This window comes from Halichoeres trimaculatus, unplaced genomic scaffold, assembly GCF_033239565.1.
Source record: "Halichoeres trimaculatus isolate MK-OKI-2021-1 unplaced genomic scaffold, fHalTri1.1 fHalTri1_scaffold_10, whole genome shotgun sequence".
NCBI classification, from domain to species: domain Eukaryota; kingdom Metazoa; phylum Chordata; class Actinopteri; order Labriformes; family Labridae; genus Halichoeres; species Halichoeres trimaculatus.
In genome coordinates, this window is record NW_027437187.1 from 7367474 (window position 1) to 7393825 (window position 26352).

The following is a 26352-nucleotide window of genomic DNA, read 5'->3' on the forward strand; positions in this document are numbered from 1 at the left end:
TATGAGAGTGTTCCACTAAATTTTTCAGATTGAATGAGCTACGGCAGAGCAAGATGCTAACTGTGTCCTCGTCTCTCCTTAATCCACAGTGTTAAAATATTAGTTTGAGTTACACAGTGCACCCTGGCCTGTGCTAACCCTTTGCTATCGGCCCAGATTCCCCTACACCCGGCGCCGGTAGCAGTAGCTCAACTAGAGCCCTTTGGACAGCAGCAAATAATAACGTACGATCAACAAAGAACAAAAACTACAACAAAACAGGCCAATGAACTACTAACAAACAAAGAGACAAGATGCAGCTGGGAGCTAATGTTAGGCTAACTTTAGCCAATGTTCAGACTGCAGTGGTGGTTTAAATATTTAAGAAAACTTTATTTATCTTTACAGCAAAGTCACAATTGGCTGCCTCAAATGCTGATTTACTTTAAAAGAGATGTGGACATCTGTTCAATTTGAGGCTAAAGAAAGGGTAAAAATACACGCCATCACCTAGCCTCTCAGGATACTTTGTGTCAGAGTTGCATGTCCCACATGAACACCATTTGAAAATTTCAAACTAAAAATCTCAGAAAAAATTCATAAAACAGATCAAAAACTGACTTTCTGCAGAGTATTTTAATGGGTGTCCAGGCAGAAAATGTCTAAGTGTATGGGAATGGGTACATTCACTGTGACTGGCTCATCAGGTATGAGGGCGGGACTTAGACATAGGTCAATTCTTGACTGTCGATCACCTGACCCCTAAGTGTAAATGCATTATTTAGTATCTCTTTAAAAACACTCTAGCTGAATAAATCCAATCGGAGCAGAGATGAACCATCTGTGTGTGCGTCCTCCTCTCTTGCTCCAGCCTCTGATCGACTTCTGGCTCTGGCTGGTGTTACAGCGCTCTCTGAACTCAGTCAAATAAATGGTTCTCCTCTGGATCAGCTGAGAGCAGCCAGGCCACACTGACATGAGCTGTACCTCTGTGGGCCCAGCAGCTGGCCTGTCTGCGCTCATCCTGTGCTGGTTTCATGAAATGAGTGTCAACACAGTGCCAGTACGACTCAGGGCAAATACTGACAGCCCGGTCCTATTCCCTCTCTTTACTGTTCATTGAGGTTTAAAGGCTTAACTTAATGAGATAATCCGTCTACCCTCGCGTTCATTGATTCATCGATTTGTTCTTTTTTCTGTACCTTGTCTTCAAAACAGATCTTACATCCCTGTCCACATAAATAAGCCCTTCTCTGAATGAGCCCCTTCACTACGCCCTGCCAACACTGTCCCATAAAAACAGCGCTGGCCTAAATAATGCCTCACATCCAGACCCAAACCCTCCAGCGTTTACGTCACTAATGCTCGTGTATCAGCAGGCTGTACTGGGTGTATTTTAATTCACACTCCGGGTGCATCCTGATTTATCCTGACGGAGCCAGATTATAGTCTGCTCCGCTCAACGGGAGCTTTATAGATCATCTCATTTCCCCACACACTACGTCCGTGTGTGTGTGTGTATGCAGTTCATCATGTGTTCAGATTATGATGTCAGTTCCTGAAGTTTACATCAGCGCTTTAATTGACCTTTACTCAAACAGGACATCTGAGAGAGTTAATATGATTTAAGATATTAGCAAACGTGAAGAATACGGGATTTATGATGTGTAGCTGCATCCTTAGAGAAGACTGTAGCTCAGGGGTCTTCAACCTGTGGCTCTGAAGCCTCATGCAGCTCTTTGACTCCTTTGCAGTGGCTCCTTGTAGCTTTAAAAACATTGTTAAAATAAAGGGTTTTTAATATTTTAACGATAACGACACCGACACTAAGTAAAATCAAAGCTTTTGAAACAAAGCTTTTAATTTTTTTTTTTTTTTTGTAGTTTTTTTTATTATTTTTTTTTTATTAAGATTTTTATTTATATATTTTTTTTTTACATATAAGCACATTAAGAAATCCACATTTCTTAAAGATTTTGCAAATTTATGAATTTTTTAAATAAATCCCTCTTTTTTGCAATTTTGGAAAGTTTTTTACAATTTGAAATTAAGCAAAATTTTGAAATTGCATTATTTAGGGTTTTTTTTTTGCAAATTTATGACATTTCATCAATTTCTTTGAAATTTTTTTAATTCATTTTTTATTTTGCAAATTTTTGATCTTTTTTTCAATTTCCAAATTTTGCAAAATTTATAAAATCTATGACACTACAATTTTTTTTCTTAAATTTGCAAATTTATTAAAACATAAATCAAATAAATAAATTAATAAAAATAAAAACCTAAGAAACCACATGTACAAATTTTTAAACACAAAGACTTCTTGTTTAGATAATTATTCACCTGATTAGACATTTTTTTGGTCTTAATGTGAAGATACAGTAGATTTTGCGGCTCCCAAATGACTTTTATCCAGGTGAGCTGAGGCAAAACGGCTCTTGGGAAAGTAAAGGTTGCAGACCCCTGCTGTAGCTAAATGTTTGTGTGTGTGTGAGAGTGTGTGTTGTTACCCAGAGCCCACGGTTTGTCCTCTCCTGGCCCCAGGCGACACGGGTCCTTGTATTGAGTAAAAAGTGCATGCTGCTGCTCCAGCTTGTCCTCTGAAAAATCACAGGAGCAAACAGACAATAGAATTTTACACACAGTCAGAAGTTCAGGCGTTCAATCAAATGTCTACATCATTTTTGATTTATGTTAAGATGAGCTGCAGCTCTCCTGGAATAAGTTCACGGGAAAAGAGAGAGCTAAATCAGTGTATTTTCTCTACTAACACACGTCACCTGGTGTTTTTGATGGGTGAGTGTAAGATCATATGACCTCTTGCTCTGTGTGTGGATTTTTTCTAGTCCTTGTGGTGAGGTAAAAAAAACTTGGAGTTGCACAGGAGGGCTGTGCCATGTGTGAGTGTGTGAGTGTGTGTGTGTGTACCTGAAGGTGTCTGAGTGATTAAACAGATCCAGCAGGCACCAGTGTGGCTACAGCTGTCATGAATGCGTGAACTTAAGTGTGAATGAATGAACACTGGCATGTGTTTTCTTCACAACCTGTTTTTCTGCCACATATATTGCAAATTTTCACCCATTATCACCTTATTTGGAAGAGAACGACCCTGGATTAGTTTGCTCTGCTGAATAAATACCTCGACGTGTCATTTCAATTTTACCACGAGTTAAATAAAGATAAAGTCAGTGTCTTACACTTAAACTCATAAAGTTATTTATTTGATGTGTCTATACTGTGCTGACTGAGCACACGTCCCCAGTGTTAGGTTCTCTACACTGGCTACCTATGAAATCTAAAATAGAAATCAAAATATTCTTCTGGCTAACTAAGCTCTCATTAGTATTGAACCATCATGTCTTAAAGAGCTCATGTTATCAGGGCCCGAGCCTGAGCCAGGGCAGTGAAGGCCCATGTTCCTTCAGCTTGAGCTAAACACAAACACGTCCAACCACAAAATTTGGTCAGGGTAAAAAAACGTATGAATCCAGTGTTTCGTGTCTATATGTGCTCTACAGCGCCCCCTAGCTGAGAAAAAAACAGCCCCTCCAACTACTTTGAGCTACGTTCATAAAATTTTCAGTGCATGACTATCATGCCAAGACCTACTTAAAAGTCTTTATCGGCCAGAGTAAACTCTGAATAGGAAGTTCATGAAAAGTCTGATTTTGATGATTCTAAGGGTGCATATTTCAATTAGTGTTATCCTCCAGATTAGTGTGCTCCCAGCATGCAGCCTGCTGGTCATACCTACGGTCAGGGAGGTGGACATCTCTTTCTAACATGAGTCTGGTTCTGCTCAAGGTTTCTGTCCATTAAAAGATGTTCTCCTCCTAAATGTAGCAAAGGCCTCTACTCATGGGGGCGTTAGGGTGAGATCAGACTCCTATTGTTCTATCATTGGGTCTGGTTAACAACGTATGTTTTTGGAAATCATCTTTGAATAAATCTTGTTTTGATTCAGCGCTTTACACATGAAAATGCTTAATGACCTGACTGTATGTTAAGCTTGTAAACCCTACATTAAAAACGGCAAGCTTCCTGTTATTTAAAGGATTATTATGGAACATTAGGCGAATAAAGTAGACCAGAAGAGATGTGAACATACAAACAATTTGATTGGCTGAAGAATGATATAAGTGATCAATCTTTCTTTTCATCTTAATTCTTTCTAACTGTATGTTCCAGAAGTGATGTGTTTCAACAATGCAATTTCTGACAAATTCAGACTTTTTACATAATGAGAACTAGAAGTGGAACTGGACAACTGTCCTGTGGCAGGAGATAAAACAGTTCCACACTTCTCTAAGCAGACGTTACTGTTTCTCTGTGGTTTTTACACTTTGTGAGTTAAAGCGATCCGAATATGTGACGCCTTGGTCATGTAGGCACAATAAGATATGTACTACTGTTTATAATCAGTGACTGCTGCTTACCAGAGGAACAGTTATCAAAGTTGAGGTCTCCCAGGATGACGTCAAAGGCCACCAGGTCTTCCAGCACCTTCTCTCCTTCAGGAGGCTGGGATGAGGACTGACGAAATTCAGCTCCCCACTGGAGCAACAGGTCAAGCTGTTCGCAGCGTATGGATGCATCACCTGGTGGATGGTGTAGATTGGGTGTGAAGATGAGAAGACAAAAACCATGTGAGTGAGAGAGCAAATCAATACAAATGTTGGCAATAAACGTCTCCAGAGCCGGGCCGGATGAAACTGATCTATGTCTGAGGAGGGAGCCAATACAATGATACAATACAAGCCTATCTAATCAAACATAGGCTACCATCTTTTAAAATATCAGTCCAGCTAAACTCCTACTGTCTCTGTAGCAAAAAAATTCAAATAAATTAAATTATAGGATAAGAGAACCTGTAGCTCTACAGAGCACCTTTAGCAAAGGTCTCAATTTTCCCTGAAAGCACAGCAGAGCTAGTTTCTTCACATTGCAGTTGTGTTTAAAACAAGAAATGTACATTATGTGTGAAAATTTCCCCCTTTAAAAAAAAAGAAACAAAATTATCCTGACAAATTGAAATAACTCAAGCCCATTCCACACCCATGCACACAAATCTGCAGTAAAACTGTTATTACAGCTGTCAAGTCTGCAAGTCACAATATACTTGGACCTCCCAGCTCAACACATCACTCTGTGTTATTGAACTCTGCATCTGAGTGTGACGGTGCTGATGACAGCTCATCTCAATGATCGAATGCACAGCCTCAGCAGAATGCAGTCCAGTGTAAAACCTTGTGTTGAGCTGTGTATGTTTTGATCAGCACCTAGCTCCTCACAGCCCGGTGCTCTGAGACATGTCTGTTAGTGAATCCTGGTTATGTCCTGCCAGTCATCCACCAATTAGAGCTAACGTAACCTCACTCTTCATTTTATTGATAGACTCTCAAGTTTGAACAGACCACTTGGAATCAACATTAGCACTAACAACTTGCTTTTTTTATCCACAAACCCATGTTGAAGCCTTTAACCAGCATTTAAGTCTTTAGCTTGTGTTTTGATCTTTAATAAGTGCTTTAATCTTAGCTATTTTTTTTTGCCCTTTACTCGTGTTTTAGCTTTTAGCTAGTGTTGTAGCCTTTTACCAATGTTTGAGCCTTTTACTAGTGTAGTGCATTTAGCTAGTGTACTAGCCTTTGGATTGAGTTTAAGCCTCAAGCTAGTGTTTAAGCCATAGACAATGTTTTAGCCTTTAACTAGTGTCTCAGTTGTTTACTAGTGTTTTTAATAGTGTTGCAGCCTTTAAATTGTATTGAGAGAGTGCAGTTTAAACCGGAGTCAAATTCCTTGTATTCTTGGAAATACTTGGCGAATAAAGATGATTCTTATTCTGATACCAAATTGTGTTTTATCCTTTAACTAGTGTAAAGGCCTTTTACTAATGTTTTAGCTTTCAGCTAGTGTTTTAATCTTTAACTACTGCCTTAACCATAAGCTAATGTTTTTGCCCTTTACTAGAGTTGTAGTCTTTTACCAATGTTTGAGCCTTTAACTAGTGTTTCAGCATTTAGCTAATGTACTAGCCTTAAGATTGAGTTTAAGCCTCAAGGTAGTGTTTAAGCCATAGATCACGTTTTAGCCTTTAACTAGTGTTTTTTTTGTAGTGTTTTACCCTTTAAATTGTGTTTTAGCTTTTAGCTAATGTAAAGGCCTTTTACTTGTGTTTTAGCTTTAGCTAGTGTTTTCGACTTTGCGAGTGTATTAGCCTTTAGATAGTGTTGGTAGCCTTTTGTTTGAGCCTTTAGATAGTGTTGGAGCCATTTACTTATGTTTAAGCCTGTAACTAGTGTTTCAGCATTTAGCTAGTGTACTAGCCTTTAGATTGAGTTTAAGCCTCAAGGTAGTTTAAGCCATAGATCGTGTTTTAGCCTTTAACTACTGTCTTAGCTTTTTACTAGTGTTTTTTGTAGTGTTTTAGCCTTTGAATTATGTTGTAGCCTTTAGCTAGTGTAAAGGCCTTTCACTAATGTTTTAGCTTCAGCTAGTGTTTTCATATTTTGCTGGTGTATTAGCCTCTAGCTATTGTTTTAGTCTTTTACTTGTATTTTAGCCTTTAGCTAGCATTTTAGCCTCTTACTAATGTTTCAGCCTTTAACCAGTATTTCAACTTGGTTTACTAAGTTTCCTTAAAAATAAAGTTTATTATTATTATTATTATTATTATTATTATTATTATTATTATTATTATTATTATTATTATTATAATTATGCTGCACTCTCTTGTCACTGCTAAACCATGTCAGTCTGCGTAGTGTCCTATTAGGGACCTTCAGTCTTTGTGCCAAAACTTAATTCATGTTCTCCAGGGGACAATGCGACTGACAAAAATACAGATTTGGAAATAACTTAATTTTTAACAGATTATCTCATTTAAACTTATAGATTATGAACAGGTAAGTACATAAAAGTGACATTATTTCACGTATAAAGTCCTCACAGGGCCTCTAGGTCAAGGTTGTGTGTAGGACCTTCAGTCAGTGACCTGCTGTTATACAACATAGAGTTGTAGCCTTGTTTTTCACTTTGGTTTTGTTTTATGGCCCCTGGTGTTTCAGATTTGTTTTGTTGTTACTCTTCTCATCATTCTCGTTTTCAGCAGCAGAAAGCTGTTTTCAGCAAAAACAAGTTCTTGTTAATCCAACAGAGACAATTTGTCCAGAACCAAACAGCCGACAGAGCGAGCCTCAAACTGTTTGGTCTCCTGACTTCACAGAGTTTGAACATGCTGTACGGCCTCGCGTTATGACAACACACAAACTGCACAGAACTGTCTGATTTCACAAATGTATATGACATGGTTGATTTATTATGTTTCTAATATTAGTGACACAATATTATGTCACATTTGGTGCTGTTTAGCTCTGGCAGCGTTTCCTCCAGCTCCCTGCTGCCAGTAAATCTGATAAATTGGAGTTGGAGAGAGGAGGGTGGAGGCGGTAGGTGAGAGTGTGTGAGGGAGAAATAACAGCTGAGCGGTGGAGAGTGTGAGAAACAAAGAGGTGTCAAGATGTTGGTGGGTGAGTGGGCGTCCTTGGCTTTGATTACTCTCAGCTTCAGTTCCAGGACATGTAAAATAAAATCATTTGTTTTCTGATCCTGGACCACTCAGAGATTGATGAAGCTGGGAGATGTGGGGGAGTGTGTGCTTTGCAGTTTTTCTTTGTGTGTATTGTCATGTGTATGAATGCAAGTTTGTCTCAGTTTGACTTTCAATGAGAAAGGATGATGTTGCCATAACTAAATGACATACATTTTTCATGTATGTGCAGTCAGGGTATAATAAATATATCAGTCCCCCTCAGACTTGGTAAAAGGCTTTTGTGAGAGTGCAACCCATTTCACTGCTTCCACAGTGTTTGTGGTTTCAGTGGGACATAGGAAACTTGCATTTAACAAAGAACTGGGATGATTTGGACAAAATTGTAAAATTACTACCAGTGGTGGCCTTACAGGCTGATAGCTCCTGCGAGAAACAAAAATAATATGTCTTATGTGTAACAGTTTTATAGAGCTTCATTTGGGCCAAAACACCTGATCCCAGCTTCCTAACCTTCTTTCCTTATGTTTGTTTGTGTTACCAATAAATCCTCTGAGCACACTAGGGTTAGTTATGGAGTTCCTCAAGGTTCAGTTCTTGGACCAATTCTTTTCATCGTATATAAGCTTCCTGTTATCTGGAAACACTCCACTTCTTCTTCTTCTTCTCCTCCCTCTTCTTCTTCATGCTGTCCTCGTTTAACTCCTTGGTGTTATGGGGGTTGGAAGTCCGACAAGGCAGGTAAATATGTGAGCCAGGACTTCCTCATGCACGTTTACGAGAACGAAGAGCCTTACAACCAATCACGATGAAGGACGAAGCGCCGCCCCTCGACCAATCAGGATAGAGCCTCAGAGGCTCTTCTGATTGGTCAAAGATACCTGGAGCGGTCGAGAATTCTTGTCAGCTCATAACAGAGACAGATGGCAATGCTGCGACCTCGCGGTAGTGCAATTATACAACACTCATAGAGGGTTATCAATGGATACTCTAACATTTAATTAAAAAAACCCACAAAAAAATAGCATTGACTAGCCAAATCCTGCCTATGGCACCTTTAACTGCATTAGATGGCATCAGCCCAGCATCCAGCACCACTGTCAGGAACATGAGAGTTCTTATGATCAGGACCTGTCCTTTAACTCTCACATCCACAGACACATCCTGTGATATCAAACCATATAGGCAATGAATATAATGTGAGTTGTGTTTCAATGTGTTTTATCCATCTAGATCACTGAGCTCCCAGCATGCAGCTTGCTTGTTGTACCTAGGGTTTCTAAAAGTAGTCTGGGAGGTGGAGCCATCACTGATCAGGCTTGCAGCCTGCGGTCACACAACTTCAATATGAACCAGACTTAAGACACACGCATGGCCTGTCTACATCATCATGGAGAGTCTGTTTATAGGAAGTGCAGCCTCATCAGAGTCAGCACAATGGAGAACACAGAGAACACTGTTATGACTTCAGTGGTTTCTGTCTGTTAAAAGTCTTGCACAATGGTGGTTTCAGATCAGATTCCTTACGTCTTGAGATAACATTTGTTGTGATTTATAGGTTTAAACATAAAGACTGATTTATTGAAGTCTACTGTGTAATCAATCCATTCATTCACAATTCTGTGTTCAGTTTATGTCTATTGTCAGTCACAGTCACATCCTCTGCACATTACACATGTACTACTTAAACCTCTACATCCAAACCAGGTCTCTGCGCTCCTCCCCCTTTTTCTCATCTCTGTTCTCCCTGTCATAACCCCAACCCCACCACATCCACCCCTCCCCCTCCTCCTCCCTGAGGCTTTGTGCTTGATGTATCTTTAGAAACAGCCCTGGAAAGGCTATATTTAGACCTCAGAGAGGCGTAGGAGGAGCCCAGAATAGCACGGGCTGGGGGAGACGTGTCTCTGGTAAAAAATGAGGGAGGCATCGACCAGAGGCTTTAAATAGGGCTGTGACGCCTTAAACAGCTTGAGCCAGTCGCCATGGGAACAGCAGGATGAGGCAATACAGGGGGTTTTGATGTGCCCATTTATCTAGCTATATGCACACGCATCACACACACACACACACACACACACACATCACACACACAAACACACACACACACACACACACACATGCACATGTACACACTGCTGGATGATCTTAGCTGTTGCAGTGAGAGTTATTCACAAAGACACACACACACAAAGAGTGAAGTCATTTTGCACCTCTAAGCTAAAAATAAGGGCAACATTATGGAGCTGTGCATGCATGTACGGGCACATGTGTGTGTGTGTGTGTGTGTGTGTGTGTGTGTGTGTGTGTGTGTGTGTGTGTGTGTGTGTGTGTGTGTGTGTGTGTGTGTGTGTGTATGTGTGACAGAAACACAGAGTGAAAGTTTAAATATCTTTAAAACATAGGACCGTACCTTCTATGGCGTGGAGGTGCGTACTCGTGAGATATCCCACAACCCTTTGCTCCTGATGAGAGGTGCCCACATGGACCTGTGAGGAGACAAACATGTCATGAAGTCAGTCCATACTGTTCAGAGCGGAAACATCAGATCCCATTCAGAGGGCGACTGTGAGTGAGGAAGCCAGGTAACAACGCAGCTGATGAGATGATACGACATGAGATGAGCTGAGGAGACACTTTATTGATCCCTGTGGGGGAACTGAGTCAATACAGCGCTCGTTTCCCTGCTGCAGTTAGTGTGTTAAACACAGCTGAATTAGAGCAGTCTAATAAAAACACATGTGCCACACACCAAACAAAGACTTAATTAAGAAGTAATTAAAAACACTCTTCACTGTTTAATTACAGATGACACGTCAGCTATGTATCTATTAATTACAATCTATATTACACTGACTAACCCCTCACTATGATGACTTCTCTGTGATAGACTGCATACGAGACGTGGCAGCCGTGTCTTTGTCTCTCAAGTAATTACATTTTCTTTTCCACGAACAACAGGAGGCAACCTCACAGATGGCAATAAAACAAGAGGAGATCATTCATCAGAAGTCTCAGATGGTTGTCTCATGTACTTTCAGACATGGGGCAATCATGGAGTTTATTTTTCAGGTTATGGTCTAAATTATGGGAAATATACTGTAAGTGCGACAGCAGAGACGTTGGCAGGTTACCTGTACAAGAGGAGCTGCTGTAATGGCTCAAATAAAGGGCAGACCTATTTATAACACCAGCACCCTTACCCTCTCTCCAAGGCTGGATCTTAGAATAAACTCTTTGGTGATCTTTTTTTTATAGAGTAACACTGTTCATAAAAACAAAACAAACCAAAAATGGGCAAAAATCTGATTTGAACTCAATTAAATATTTTCAATTGACCTGACAGTAACATGCTCTTAGTCACATTTTAAGAGGTCAGCCTTCTGAAATTACACAGCAAAAAAACTGCAGTCTGAGCAAGTGTTGACCTCTTATTTCTATTGGAAACATCCCGACAGACTCAACATGAGCCACATTCACCCTAAAGTCCAGAAAAACGTCAGTAAAATGTGAGCTAAAAAAAACCTGCTAATGGGGAAAGAGAAATTTCCCAGTGACAGTATTTTTGTTTCAAGGAACTTGATTGGCAGATTTTTTTGACCTACCTCAAGCAATGCAGATGTCATTTTTGTATCTTGGTAAAAACACTGGGCCTCATTCACGAACAGTACGTTCTCACAAATTTGTGCCTAAATCGTGTCGTCAGTGTTAGACACCCAAAGCTGTGATTCATCAATATTTTCCTCCTTGAATTTGTTCTTACTCTGTGAACAAATATAGAACCTCCTCAGACCATGGGTACGCACGAATAATGACGACCAGCTTTCCAAGAAAATGTAAATGCAGACTCTTTTAACTATATGCGCAACATATTTAAACTACTTTCAGTAAAAGAAAAAATGTCATTAATAAAAAAAATAGACTGTAAATTGACCAAATGTATTAAATAACTATGAAATTGATGCATATTCACCATTGCCATACATATAATATTGACTATTAGATTAAATACTTATTTTTTCAATTCAAAATGTCACAGTTTTGATGTAAATGAAATGACAAGGTATGGTAAATGCAGCGCCTCTACTGGAGGTAAGTTATAAAGCAGGTTTCTAAATGCAAACTCAACTCAAATCAAACATTATTTATAACTTTTTTATATATAAAACAACCAAATTTGACCAAATTGCTGTAAAGATTAAAAGCAGCACAGATAACTGGATACAATACCAAGATACATAAAACCAGAGCAAGTAAAAATGAAATGAAATAGAATAAATTGAATCAAAATTGATTAAAAATTATGCCAATGTCCAGTAAACTTTGATTAAAATCTAGTAAGAAGAGCTGAGCCCTAAAAGAAGATTTAAAAACATCAATTATCTCCACAGAGACGATATTAAAGGCAGGTTGTTCTACAGCCAACACTAAAGCGCTGTCACCTTTAGTTAGACATGAAATAACTTTCTCCTCCTCATGACTTTATACATTAATGTTTTTTGGATAACCGTTGTAATACTTGTGCGCAGATTAAGAACATTTCTACAAATTTATTTGTGAAATGGAGCTCATTGTTTTGGATTTGTCAGGTGAGTATGGCTCAGTTTTTTGCAGTGTAGACTCAGCACTAAGGCCGTGAGTCCAGGCTGGTCTCAGTCACACAGTGTGTACGCTTGTTTTACAGACAGATGCAACAAATATTAATACTTGCCAACCAAACCAATAAAAAGGATGAGTCAGCTACTTTCAGTGTATTTTTGGGGGAAAAAGTCACATACTGAGATCAGTGTGATAGCTATAACTCTGAGCATCACACCTTGCCATATGTGCAATTTTAAAACTGTGTTATATATTTTCAATATTTTCTGTGATCACAAGATATTGTCCCGTGCTTATGAGACCGCTTTCAGTCCATCCAGGAAAGCCTACAAGGTGTACACTTGAGACCTGAGATAGGCTTTACTGCCCGTCTGACCCCTTCATAAGGACACTCGGGCTTGGCTTGCACTTTTTGAGTATGTCATTACTTTCTCTTTTACACAAGTGCAAACATTCAGACAGTGGATGTACACTAAATTCAAGGAAAAGGGTTGCAATAAGACGTTTGTTTAACTTTCATACACAATACTTCATTATATTATGATAAATGATTCTGTGTTTATGAAAGAGTTTCTCACGAATGCAACATGCACGGATTTCTTGTGATCACATCTGGTGCACACAAGAACACTAGTTTTCATTCATCCATGTCGTCTCAGGGCTGCATATCTACCCATATTTTCAATGTTGACATAATATCCATGTCAAATGTAACAACAGTAACATTATGTTATACATTTGTAACAGAAGTGTCACTTGAGGCACACACATCAGACATGGAAAGGCACTTTCACTTTTATTTTAAGTAACAAAGTGTGTGTTTCAGTCTCTCTGTCTGAAAACAATGACAGGCAGTCCACATACGCCTCTTCTCTGACGTGAAGGGGACCCCATTTGTCTTATCACACAGCAATGGGCTCTTGTGCCCTTGTGTACACAGAAAAAAAACAATTATCTAAGTAATGGTGGGTTGATAATTTACTGCTCATGGCTCTACTTCACCAGAGTGAAAATGTAATTCAAAAGATTTAACAAAACCCAAAATGTAATAACGGGTCAACAATGTGAAAAGGGTTAGGGTTAGTCTGGATTGAGTCTTAGTCTGGAATTTAAAAAGTGACCCAAAATGTAACGATGCTAAGCCCAAACTAATTACTTTTTGTGTAACCCTAACTTACCTAACCCTAACTCTACCCCTACCCCTAACCAACCTAACCCCAACCCTAACTAACCTTACTAGCCTGAACTAACACAACCCTAACCCAGCCCCAAACCCAACTAACTCTACCAACCCTAACCCTATTAACCCAAATCCACTAACCCCAACCCACTAACCCTTACCCTACTAAACCCAACCCTACCAACCCGAACTCTACCAGCTCCAACCCTACCAACCCTTACCCTACTAACCCTAACCCTATTGAACCCAACCTTACCTACTGTGTCTCTACTAACCCTAACCCCAACTATAGGAGTCAATAATGTGATTGTTTATGTGTAATTGTTGAAAAGTGTTTTATTGATGTAATGGGTGTGTACACTCTGCTGGCTCTTGAGTGGTTGGTATGCCACATTGGGTGTGTCCAGGTGGTTTCAAGTCATTCCACTCACCTGTAGCCTGTTGGTTTGGCAAAAGAGGGAGGGTAAGTCGGGAGTGACACTTTCTGTTGACGGCTATGCTATATCACACTAATATACAGTTTTGCTGTTCCATGCTTTATCTTGTAAATTGTGGATGTGTATTTGTGCGAGAGTGCGTCAGGTATACTCCTGTGCTTAGCCTTCTGCCGCATGTCGGTTTTATTTTGGTCAGATCCCCAGTCAGCCACAACACCAACCCTACTAACCCCAACTCCAACCCTATCTACTAACCCTAAACCCCCTTTTTTGTCTTGTTACAGCATAAAGTCTTGACTTGATGAACAGCTAAAACAACTGCCATTTTTCTGTCACTGCTGTTATATGAAATACTTTCAGGAAACCAGCCTCTGTCTAAAACACTTCATTTAACCTGCTGTCTCTTTAAGGCTACCCACTCCACAAACCCTCTTCCTTCTGACTGGCCAGCCTTCAAAAGGCCAGCTGGGGGCAGAGCTATGTGTAGATCTTTGTGTTTGAGGCCTTTTACGAGATCTGGCGAAGAGCTTGTGTGTTCAGTTTTAGTAAGAAAAGTTTAGTTATTAAAAAAAAACTCAATGAGTTACAGAGGAAAGCCAATTTGAAGATAAAAGTGGTGCTATTTATTTGTAAGAAGGAAAAAAACGACAGACTTTCTTCTCTGACATTTGCAGTGTTGACATTTTCTTCTGCATTATGAATGGTTTGTGGTGGCCTCAGGGGGAATTAACATTTCTATCAGCAGCAAAAAATGTCAGGTATTGATCTCTGTGAACAAATGGCACTGGTTAAACCCCAGTGTTAGACTGGGACCATATGAAATAGGCTGACTCAACTCTCAGCAGATGAACACAACTGAGAGTTTTATTTTTCCACATGTCCTCGTAGGCTTTGTACATTTTTCAGTGATACTCCTGAACGACATTTGTCTGTTCCCTGTACAGCAGAGTGGGTTCAAAGCCGCAGTAAAAGAAACATCTCTGAAGATTTAATCAGACACCTTTAGCATCAGTGCAGAGGAGTCCTTCAGCCACACAGACACAAGACACAGCCCGGCTGAGGCTGGCAGCTCTCAAGAGCCAGTGGGTGGATGCAGACTGATGATTATGAGGAGGAATAAAGGGTTGCAAAGAAAGCGAGATGATGATTGTGGGGTGGTTAGTTTGAAGTGGAAGGTGGTTGGGTGGAGTGGATTGAGACTTGCAGACAAGGCTGAGTACACCCTGTTATGACCGCCTAAAAAAATGGCTCACATACTGTTCTGCTTCAGGTTTCTACACTCACCATTCACTATATAAGGTTTACCTGTTCAGCTGCTTGCTCAACCAATCATGGAGCAGCAACTCTGCAGCATTTAGTCATGTAGACATGATAGAGAGGAGCTGCTAAAGTTTAAACTGAGCATCAGAGTGGAGAAGGAAGGTGATTTAAGAGACTCTGAATGTGGCATGGTTGCTAAAGGCTAACTAGCCATCAGCTCTGGCTGTATCTACCACCACTATAAAATTAATCAAAGAAGTCGTTTTCAGCAGAGAAAAACACAGTTCTCTTTTCTAAACTTCATCAGCTGCAATGGTGTTGTCATAGAGACTGAAGGCTCTAATTTCGTAGACCAGGCGCAGGCGCACCTGCCCTGCGCCGGCCTTCGCTGCGCGGACAGGGCGTGACCGGCGCACTTTGCAAGTTTCCTGCAGTGCCAAGAGAGGCCGGTCGAGGCACAGAGAGGCGCAGAGGAGTGCGTCCACGCCTCCCTCTGCGCAAATGGCAGAGAGGGAGGAGAAAAGCCGTGAGTGGATTTAACACAGCCGAGCGCTGTTTTCACCAATCAAATGAGCGCCTCTCCTCGCCTTTAAATGCCCTGCCGCTGAGGAGCGTCTGATTGGTCTGAGTGGGACAGAGGAAACAGTGCTGGTAGAGGAGACAGTCAGAGTTGCTGTGCCTGCAGCAGGTCAATGGACAGCAGGGCGCATCGGAGGACACGACGCGCGTCACCTTGTGGGCCAGCTCCCGGGAAAGATTTAATCTGTTCCTTTGTCATTAATAGGAGAACAAAATGAAGAGACAGTTACACAGCTGGCTTATCCATTCAGAATACTTTTGATCCACCTGCACTCCTGGTTTGTCATCGCCAAATAGCAGAACCTTTGGTGATATACTGTATACTCTCCCAGTGTCTCCACCTCATCCTCCTTACAATAATGTACTCCATCTTTTTAGATCAGGTTAAAAATAAAGACTAAAACAGAGAAAAATGGGAAATCACGGGTAAATCCTGAGTGACACACATTTATTTTGTCTCTTTTTTCTTCGTCTTTTCTCTCCCTCTTTTCTTTGAATTAAATGAAATGAGAGAAGCCAGATTTATACTCGGTGTCAGATGTTAAGGCTGTTTATTGTTTAATTGTAAGATGTGCATCAAACTTCCAGCTGTCGTCAGGTTAACTTTCCATTATGACAAACGGCTTTAATCTGACATCAGATGTGACGGGACAGTTAATTTAGATATAAATGTATATGCTGGTTCAGACGGTTACATTAAATAGTGATTGCTGTAATTGTTTATTACATTAAAATGTGTCTGACACTCTGGAAACCTGCCTCTGAGGCTTTGTTGACATGTGCGCACATGTGCGCCTGTCACCAAATTACAGCTGCGTGGGGTGCGCTCTGCTTTGTGCCGAGGATAGACCAGGTTGGAGCTGGTGAGCTTTCAGCGCACTTTTTTGGCACGAAATTGTCACTGCGCCAACATGAATCTGCTGACACCTCCCCCTGGTGCGCTGTCAACTCCCCCTGGCGTGCAGTCACACCCATCTCTGCGCAGACGGTCTACCAAATTGTCAAATTGGCAGCGCACGGCGGTGCGCCGCACAAAATTAGCACTGTGCAGGGTGGGCCAGGCTTGCGCCCCCTGCGCCGAGCCACGAAATTAGAGCCCTTAGATGCCGTAAATCAATCCAGTCCTGCTCAATCTTTAGGGAAGCTATGAGGTAGCATTTTAAAACATGTTAACAGCAATATTGGTGCTGGTGATCTTATTTTAAAGTGTGGATTACAATCAGGCATGTGTGTAGAGAGGAGATTTTTTCAAGATCACTTTCAGCCCCTTTAATATTCCACAACATGGTGTGAAAACACAGGGACAAGCAGCAGTGGGCAGTCATCAGCGAGCTTCATGTTTTTCCTCAGAGTCCCTTCTGAGTTTGTGATATGTTTAAAAAAACAAAGTTGCACCAAAACAGACCATGTCTCTAAAATATGGATACCCCTCTGAAACGAGAACCCAGCCACATGTCCTGACATGTTTCCTCCAGTGAACTTTTTCTCAGTGATGGATGAAGGATATGGTGTTTTTGTGGAATCAAAGTGCATCATTTCAAATCATTTAAGTCTGATGCAACGAGGCACACAGCTCCGAGTTTATCCCTGTGCTGAAGTAACTCTGAGGTTGGGGGAGTCAAACAGGAGCTGACTGGCAGTAATGGGATGGCTGTTTTGGCTTCGTGTCTGTGCAGAGCTCCAAATGAAAACTTCTAAAAGCCACAATAAAGCATTAGCCTGATTAGCTGGCCTTGAAAAGCAAACACAGAGCTCACATTGTAGGCTGAAGCTAAGTGAATATACCTCAGAGCAGAGGCTGTACATCCCACTTCCAGTGGTTGGAGCACTAATTGAATTACTCTTAATGAAATGAATGTTTTGTGAGAGGGGATGGCAAGAGGAGAGGGAAATAAGTTGTCCAATTACGTTAAATGCAGATGGTCCATTAACTTCTGTTGCATAGGATGTGGGTTGTTAAAAATGACGGACTGTGTTGGTTTGCTGAAAACAGCTGAGTGATGCAGGGAAACACTTTATTTCTGAGAAAGTGAAGTTTAAAAACTTTTGATCCAGTATGTGCACCACATTGTACCAGACCAAGTTTGTCACCTTAATACCACGCAAGATACGAGTTGCAGATGGTGAAAATAAAGATCTGGGTTTAATCAAACAAGAATCAGAGCATTTTTCAGCCACAACTCCCAGGAAATAAATCTCAACAGTATACGATACGATACGATACGATACGATACGATACGATACGATACGATACCAAGTCTTACTTTTAGGAGTAAACTTGGGTCCTGTGTGAAGACATCCATTGTGTCAACGAGCAGATGCCTGGATCTGTCATTTGAGTGCAGTCATCAGTGTTGAAAGTTGAGAGGTAATCCTCTCTTTCACAGCTGTCCATGGCTGTGTCCTACCCAGTACAGGGGTTACAGAGACACTCTGCCTTAAGCTTAGATTATATGGAGTTGGAACATTGACAGTGAGATTTGGTATTGGAAAAGAAATTTGGCATTGTGGAAAAAGTTAAATTGAGTCTGAAAAAAGCATTGTAAAATGTTAAATTGAAAAAAAGAAAAATTACATTAATTAAAACAGACGTTTTTTTTATTTGAGCGTCAGTGGTTTTCAGTTTAAATTCTTTTTCTTTTTTTTTTTTTTTTTAACTTACTGGCAGTGTTTTGACATGGAGGAGTGGGGAGTGGGGGCGGGGCTTGTATATTGCATTTTATGTCATTTGTTTTTGCATAACCATAATGAATTTATGGTTTGCATATTGTATCTTACACTTTATTAGCCTCACTGAATTTATAATGCATGTCTCACAAGTGTTTAGTATAAGCTCCTTTATTAAAGTTCTGTGTGTAAGTTTTCTCTGGGTAGCCGAGGCCATCTTACTGATTAAAAGTGAAGGACTCCTCACAGCCGTGGCTGGCATTATCACCCCTGACCTCAGCTTCCCTCTCCCCCCTCCTTACCACTATCCTCCTTTTTCTCTCTCCTGATACTTTAGGTGCACGTCTGCCACACATACATGAACAAACACATATATCAATACACACCTAGAAGGGGACATGTGTGTCTGTTGGCACCCACATGTTCATTATTTGGCCAACAGCAGACAGTTGTGTAGAACACCAACTCAGTGTGCGTTGGATATTGTGTGTGTATCCCAAAAGAATATGTGTGAAACCTATCCTTTGTAAGCTGCTCTTTCTGTCCAGGGACTCCAGAGGCAACTTCTGCTTCATCTAAGGATCTATCATCTAAGGATTTTATCAAACCTCAAGGGGTACCTACCACAAAAACAGTTGGAGACTGTGGTCCATGCTTTTATCAGTTCAAAGTTGGATTACTGTAATTCACTTTATTCTGGCTTAGACCAGTCCCTCCTGCACCGCCTGCAGCTGGTGCAGAATGCAGCTGCCCGTCTCCTTACTGGAAAGCGCAAATTTGATCACACATCTCCTGTCCTGGCTTCCTTGCACTGGCTACCAGTTGCTTTTAGAATTGATTTTAAAATTTTATTGCTTGTTTTTAAAGGTCTTAATGGCCTAGCCCCCCAGTACCTGACTGAGCTTCTGGATCTCTATGTCCCGGACAGGACATTGGGATCCTCGGGGCAGGTGCTATTGGTCCCCAAAAACAAAACTAAAACCTAAAGGTGACCGGGCCTTCATGGCGGTTGCTCCTCAGCTCTGGAACAGTCTGCCTGAGCATATCCGCTCCGCCAGCTCAGTTGAAGTTTTTAAATCATTTTCAAAGACTTACCTCTTCTCCCTGGCTTTTAATCAAAGTTGAGTGCACATCTTAGTTTTTTTTGTTTTTTGTTTTTAATTCAATTTTTATGTGTTTTATGTGTTTTAATTAGGGCTGGTTTAAAACTTTTAATCGTAATTAATCGCATGATTTCCCTGATTAATCATAATTAATCGCATTGTGAAAGTGCCATAACATCTGTCATGCAAACACTAAATCAGTACTTGTTATACAGTAATAGTAAAATCACATATTTAGTGCAAATCAAATTTACACAATGTAAATACAAAATTACAGCTTATTGCCACTGTCAGGGCATTAAAGTGATACTCCGGGATGGAACAAGTTGGGTCCTATCACAAGGTTTAGGGCAGAAATTACCCCTACAGCAGTGATTTAGTGCAGCAGAAGCCCAGAGCGCATGCACCAAACACCCCCTCCCTGCTCCTCTGCTGGTTTCCTCTGCACTAAGATGGGGCCTTATTTTACTTTACCAAAAACAGAAATTAATGGACTCCCACCGAAAAACTCTGATATCGGTCTACATTCACGCTTTATTTAGAGAATTTTCCGCGAGTTGCTTTCACTCAAAAACACAGATAAATAAGGCTCTAGTTCTCATCGTGTCTCTTCGTCCTGGCAGACTACCTGCGTTTGTTTATATCTGGCAGGCTGCGCAAGCTGATACACTAAGGGGAGCGCCTTTAAAGGATAAGTCAGTTTTTTTGACACCTAGACCTTATTTATAGGTGTGTGCATGCTCATATACTCACTCAGACAAACATTGTGCAGCTCGGAGTCCTTCAGAAGTTATTTAGATCCAGCTGATTTTAGCCACACTTAGCGGGGGCCACGGCAAGGGAGCTTCAGCGCGGGACATAATCTCTGCAAAATCGCTCATTTCAGCTATATTTTTTCATTCATCGCCAGTGTTATCATAAAGTCACTCCTCTTCTGTTGCCATAGGCGAACACTGTCCACAAGCGCACCACCAGTTCACATTGAGTCGTGGACGTGCTCCTGTTTGTTGTTCTCGAGCCAGCTCTTCGTCTCTCTGCCTCTGCATCCTTCTTTCATGGAGCTCCTCGTCCATATACTCAGGCTCAAACCAGTAAGGACAACCGTCAAACTCGAAGACGGTAGATGAGCTGACTTTATGATAACACTGGTGATGGATGAAAAAATATAGCCGAAATGCCCCTCTTCTCCATGCTTGTTTTGGTTACTCATCATGTTTTTCCGCCAATTTCACTTCCGGTCAGCGACAGACATTTACAAAATAAAAGCATGTGAGCAACATGCACTAACGTGCGATAAATATTTGACAGCGTTAATAGATTGACGAGTTAACGCGAAATTAACGTGTTAACTTGCCCAGCACTAGTTTTAATGTATTTAAATGAATACTGACTTTTGCTTATGTTTTAGATATTTTAAGCCATATGTGTTGTTTGTGTTTGTACAGCACTTTGGCCAACTTCAGTTGTTTTAAATGTGCTCTACAAATAAAGTTTGAGTTGAGATGAGTTCTGCTAGAAAGAATCCAGCGCTGACCTTTTGCATGTGTAAGCTGAGACCTAAAGATTCTCCAGTTTTCTTCTCACCGGTACCAATATTAAAGAATCAGGTCCAACAGAAGAGCAGCCTCTGTTGCTCCCAGCAACTTGTTGCCCCTGCAGCTGTAATCGTACACTGGGCAGTAATGGATGCAAGATCACCTCAGACTCCCAAACCACCAGTAAACCACCAGTCTGTTTCTCTGGTTCGGTGTTTCTAGGGTGCTATTTTCTACACTGTCGTCCTGCTGTCGTTCCTCTCTGCTATCTGCTGCTCGGTGAATGTCCTGTAGTAGCACACACTGGTCTACAGTGAACTGATAAGGGGGGGATACTTCAGGACCAGTTGGAAAAGTCATTACCTATATACACTTCATAAAACACTGCATGCAATAAAAAAGAAAAAAGTTAAAGACACACTCATGGGTGGTTTAGGCTCCTGTATGGCAGCTTCTACTACTGCCAGTCATGCCTGTGGCTGCTGAAGAGCTGACTGTGCCTGGCATACTACCGGTAAACATCAGAGCAGTATATTTTGACTTTTTTCTCATCATTTCAACTTTAATCTCAATGTTACTCCATCAGAAATGGCCCTTGCCTGCTTCCCTAGAAAACAGTGTCCTCATCTGACCCCAAAAATACTGACCCAGAGAAACAGACTTACTGTGAACAGATGTGAACAGACTTACTTCCATCCATTACTGTCCAGTGTGTGATCACAGGTACAGGAGCAACAAGTTGCTGAAAGCCATTCTCGCCCTCCAAGCACTGCCCCCAACCCCCACCACTCCCCTAACCCCCAGCCCACTCCTCCATGTCAAAGCACTGCCAGTAAGTTGGAACTGAAAAAAGAGAATTGTAACTGAAAACCAGTGAAGCTCAAATAAAAAAAAGAGTGTAAAAACATTTCTGAATGTTGGCATTGAAAACACACATCATCGGCGCACTTTGTCCTGCCTGTTAGTCTTTCTCGCTTATCCCGGGGACGTGATTTACTTTTCGGCTCTGCCCCAAGATAATTCAGATTTATGACACAGCACAGAACCAACCTGCTTGAGGACAGTCAGGTTTGTGGTTCACTCAGTCGCGTGTTCTGAGTGAGTTTGAGGCAGTGATCTGTAGACAGAGGGGGCATCTTGTGGTAGATTGTCTTGAGATTTCAGTGAGTTTCCAACAGCTGCAAATTTGTGCCGCTGTTGGAAACACGGCAAAAGACATTTTTCTGGTGGAGTCTAGAGCCAGAGTTGTTTATAGACGCCAAGGATGCACAGCTCATTACTTTTAGTCAAGAATAAAAAAAATAAAGATATGACTGAAGGAATTTAAGCAATGCACAGCCCGTCTGCACTGTAGCAAATGAAGGGTTGGATTCCAACCTGAGTCACCACCAGCCTCGTCTTTAAATGCCTAATCACGCTCTTACAGGAGAGAAAAGGGATTGTCGTCTAGCCGTGAAACCAGCATGCTTTCTGTAGCATATTAAAGTGTCCACTTCTGTTCCTAAGCACCGTCATTCAGCGAAAGTACTGGAGCACAAAAAAATAAAGATCTCTGCTGTCAGACGTCACCATCAGCAGTTTTTGCCCTGATACAGATCCAGTTTTTCACTATTGAGTATCTGCCAATACCAAGTCTCAATCCAATGCTTAGGTTTGCAGAGATACACTTTGCTATGGCAATAAAGTAAAGCTGCTAGTTTTGAGGTTATAAGTCATGTGATGCATTTAACATGCTTTCCTGTATGAGGCCCTCTGAACTTGTGTGCATGTAATACAGTTTGCTAAAACCCGAGGCTGCCGTGAATGCAACTCTCATGAGACAGTGTGAGACTCCGACCATACATATTAGAGTCCAAAGGGACTATCTCCTGTTTATCACCTGTTATTAAAATCTTAATTTTGCCACAAAAGGACCTGAATCCTCCCAAACTGGAAAGTAAAGGGATCAGTCGAGTTTGCTGTGAGGCTCAGCACAAACACAGGACAAACTTCTGTTGTCAAACTAATCACAATCATGCCGCGCATACTGACAGCAGCTGCTCACCATCAATTGCTTGATGATTCCATTATTGTCGATGAAGACTTGTGTATATGTGTGTGACAGTGTGTCTGTGTGCCTGCGCCTGTGCGTGTGTGTGAGCCCCCACGTGCATACTGACAGCCACTGCTCACGATCACTTGCTTGATCACTGCTTGATGATTCCATTTTTCTCATGCTGCTAATTTTTGACAATAATACAAAATAAACGCATCGGAGACAGTGTGCAAGGTGTCTGTGTAGCAGTAAAAGTGAGGAGTTGGTCTCTGAAAGAAAGTCTAATTAACATGGAACTGCTTTGGGTTCCCCCAAAGTGACACAACACAAACAACAGTCATTTCAAACTTTGCTTCCAGAAAGTTTGTTCTCCTGTTGGAAACAACCGTCTGCCCAAAGTCAAGGAGCTGGGCAGCCAGAACAAACAACTTTGAGAAGTATTTGATAAAGGCACTACGTATTATAAAGATGTGACTAAAGCAGAAACTTCTCACCCTGTAAAGGATGTGGTCCCTATATGGCTAAAAATGTGTGAGCTGAAACAAAATGACTGCTTTATTTTCCTTTTTTCATGGTGACCAAACACATTCTGCTCAGATTTTTGTGGTTCTTATGGATTACATTGCACTTTAAGTATTTCAAGCAGTAACTCAAGTTTAAAATTTTATCTTATGCTTTATAGTATGTAGTGTTGTCACGATACCAAAATTATGATTCGATACGATACTTGCCTAAAAAATTTCGATATCGATACTTAAACAATACCATGGCAAACTTAAAATACAAGAAAATGAACAAAATAAACAGCTTGAAGAGATGGCTGCCTCAAGCGAGTTTTTTGACATCTGTTTGCGTGTCTGTGGGGCTAAGGGAGATTTATAAATTGTGCTAATATTTCAGAAAACACACACACATAGTTTTATAGATTACATGCAGAATCAATTCCTGGAGTGACCTGAACTCATTTATTATTCTCAAGAATAATTCAACTAAATAGAAAACCAGAAAATAGTAATTGTTGTACAGAAATGAGCAGGTAAAATAACCCTGCCAGACTTTAACAGCCATCTAATGTTTTCATGCTCAGCACACTGTGGTTAAGTTCACACTGTGTGTTGATCAACAAACACTGTGTATGGATACACTGAAAAGTACCCTTTTAACATGAATACTCTAAAAAAAAAAAGTGTACCCGTGTTATTTAAGCTCTTTCACAGATGCAACACTTTAGTGTCTCCTATAGGCTTTTATCATTGTTAAAGTTAGAAAACTACTAGTCACTGATTTAAAGTGTGTCAACACCACAGCTCTGATTCAGGGCTGAGCCTGCTCCACGCAGCTCATCTGTTTATGACGCTGACTATTCGTCGTACAAATCGTAGTGAACTAGTTTTCTTGTCACAAAGTAATTGACACTCGTTTGACTTTTGTGTTTGGACACGTCGTTTGAATCTGTCACTCTTGCTCTTTAAGGAGGTGAGGATGCTGAACAGTGAGGTGCTTCATCATGTTTGTAGTGTCTCCGTGTGTGTGTCGGTAGTAAGCTTTACAGACGGGCTTTGAAACGTGTATTGGCTTACGAAGCCGCCCCGACTGTCGGCTTCGCACACAGAGTAATGACAAATTTCGCTCCGTGCACTGGCTTTTTCGACGGGCTGCGGCGGTTCACAGGAGTGCTGTAACTTGAAGCCGTGTCTGTAACTGTCTGTACTTTTACATGCAGCGTTAGAAATCAAACTGTGAGTTTGTCAGCGCGAGATCAGATAATTAAGATGCACGTTAACAACTTCGTCGGACTGAAAACGGCCAAGCATCTACACGTGAAGCCACTACAGGCTCACTGTCTAACTTCACAACAACACACACTTTGGAAAGAAAGCAAGTCTCCGCCCACTCCTTAGAGAGGAGAAAGGACCCAGCTCGGTGGCTGCAGACTCACAGGGTGCCTGAGTCAAAATGTCTGTTTTTCTGACGAAAAATTGACTTGGAGTATCGATACTTAAAACACGTGGTATTGTTTACTTTTTGAAAACAGGGGGTATCGATACTTTCTAAGTATCGGTATATCGTGCAACCCTATTAGTATGTTGATTTTTTTTTTACCTTGTGAAAGTCAAATCTTTTGCATAACTTCAAATGAAAATTGGCTGAAATGAAGTTGAGTTTCCATGGCTGAAGTGCTTTATAACAAGAGGTGATGTTTGTTTTTGATTGGGAATGTTGTTTAAAACTTGATTTTCTTCTGTTTCTTTTTTCTTTAAATATTTATTGAAATTTAATAAACATGAGTTTGTCACTCAAAAAACAAGGTAAAGTCACTGAACTTGATAAGCTACCTGTTATGTAGCAAGTGCACAACTTAGTTTAAAGTTGTGATCATTTCATTTTGAGTTAAAACAAAAAGACTATGACTACAAACTAAGAACTCACTGTTATGCACATCAAAATTTGTGTGTGATTTTAATTCTGCTTGGCACAAGTTTGTTAAATTGTTTACCTAAATAAAAAAAAAAGTGTTCAAACAATACCAACTTAAATGATCTCTTATCATTTTTTTCCTACTCAAATTTTTGGTTTTAAATGGTTAAACTGTTTTTGTACTGTTAAATAACATGCAACATAGACTGAATAATCGAATTAAAAAATTGTGATAAAATCACAATCGCGATTTTGCAAAAAAAAAAGTCATGATATTATTTTTTTTTCATATCGCCCACCCCTATGCAAGATGGTATGAAGCAGATGTTATTGCTGTAATGTGTCTGGTTATGCTCGTGTTCCTCAACAAAGCTTAGTGTGGCTGCTGTTACACATCAATGTACCAAACATTATTTTATTATTTCATCATCAACTTTACAAGGCTGAGCAAACTCAGAGTGCTCCGTTATTGTGACGCATTAACATCCAGCAGCAAATGGTGCTCAATGATGGCTAACGTGAATAATGGGTTAAGAAGATTGGTTAAAATGTGGATCACAGATCAATTTGAAGACACAAGGTTAGGATTGGGATGCCCCTAATTTCTTTGTTTTATGCCAGTTCTTTGGTCACATGGATGTCACTCTATAGATGATTAAAAAAAGGAATAAAACGTGTGTTTTGCGAATTCAATTTTACAGTGAATCTGGTACTTTAGTACCTTTTCCTGTCTGCCAGATAACGGCTCGTTATAACTCAACAATTTTGTTAGGTTGCCAACTTTAACTGAGTCCATAAACACGCGGGAGCTCAAACACTCCTTTTAAAAATGTAATGTTTGTTTCTGTCACAATAATTTAATGCTTTTAGGCTTTTCCTTTCTCCCTCACAGCAGGGATAATTAAAGTTTCATCCATTCATCTCTCAGACACTGTCCTCATTCCTTCCCTTTCTCCTGCTCCTCCTCTGCTTGTCTCTCTATCTGCATGATGCGCTCTCTATTAATTTTTC

At 40.6% G+C, this 26352-nt stretch overlaps 2 protein-coding genes across 2 annotated transcripts in view; both read right to left on the reverse strand.

Annotated features, from left to right (window-relative positions):
* The window catches only part of LOC141796179 (NACHT, LRR and PYD domains-containing protein 12-like), a 600880-nt gene that overhangs the window by 323904 nt on the left and 250624 nt on the right, over positions 1–26352 (reverse strand). The window lies entirely within an intron of this gene.
* The window catches only part of smpd3 (sphingomyelin phosphodiesterase 3), a 106440-nt gene that overhangs the window by 10877 nt on the left and 69211 nt on the right, over positions 1–26352 (reverse strand). The window contains exons 5-7 of the mRNA XM_074676916.1: positions 9942–10017; positions 4416–4577; positions 2490–2579 (exon numbers count right to left, since the gene is read on the reverse strand). Of these exons, the coding sequence (XP_074533017.1) occupies positions 2490–2579; positions 4416–4577; positions 9942–10017 (328 nt within the window). The remainder of the gene's footprint in view (positions 1–2489; positions 2580–4415; positions 4578–9941; positions 10018–26352) is intronic.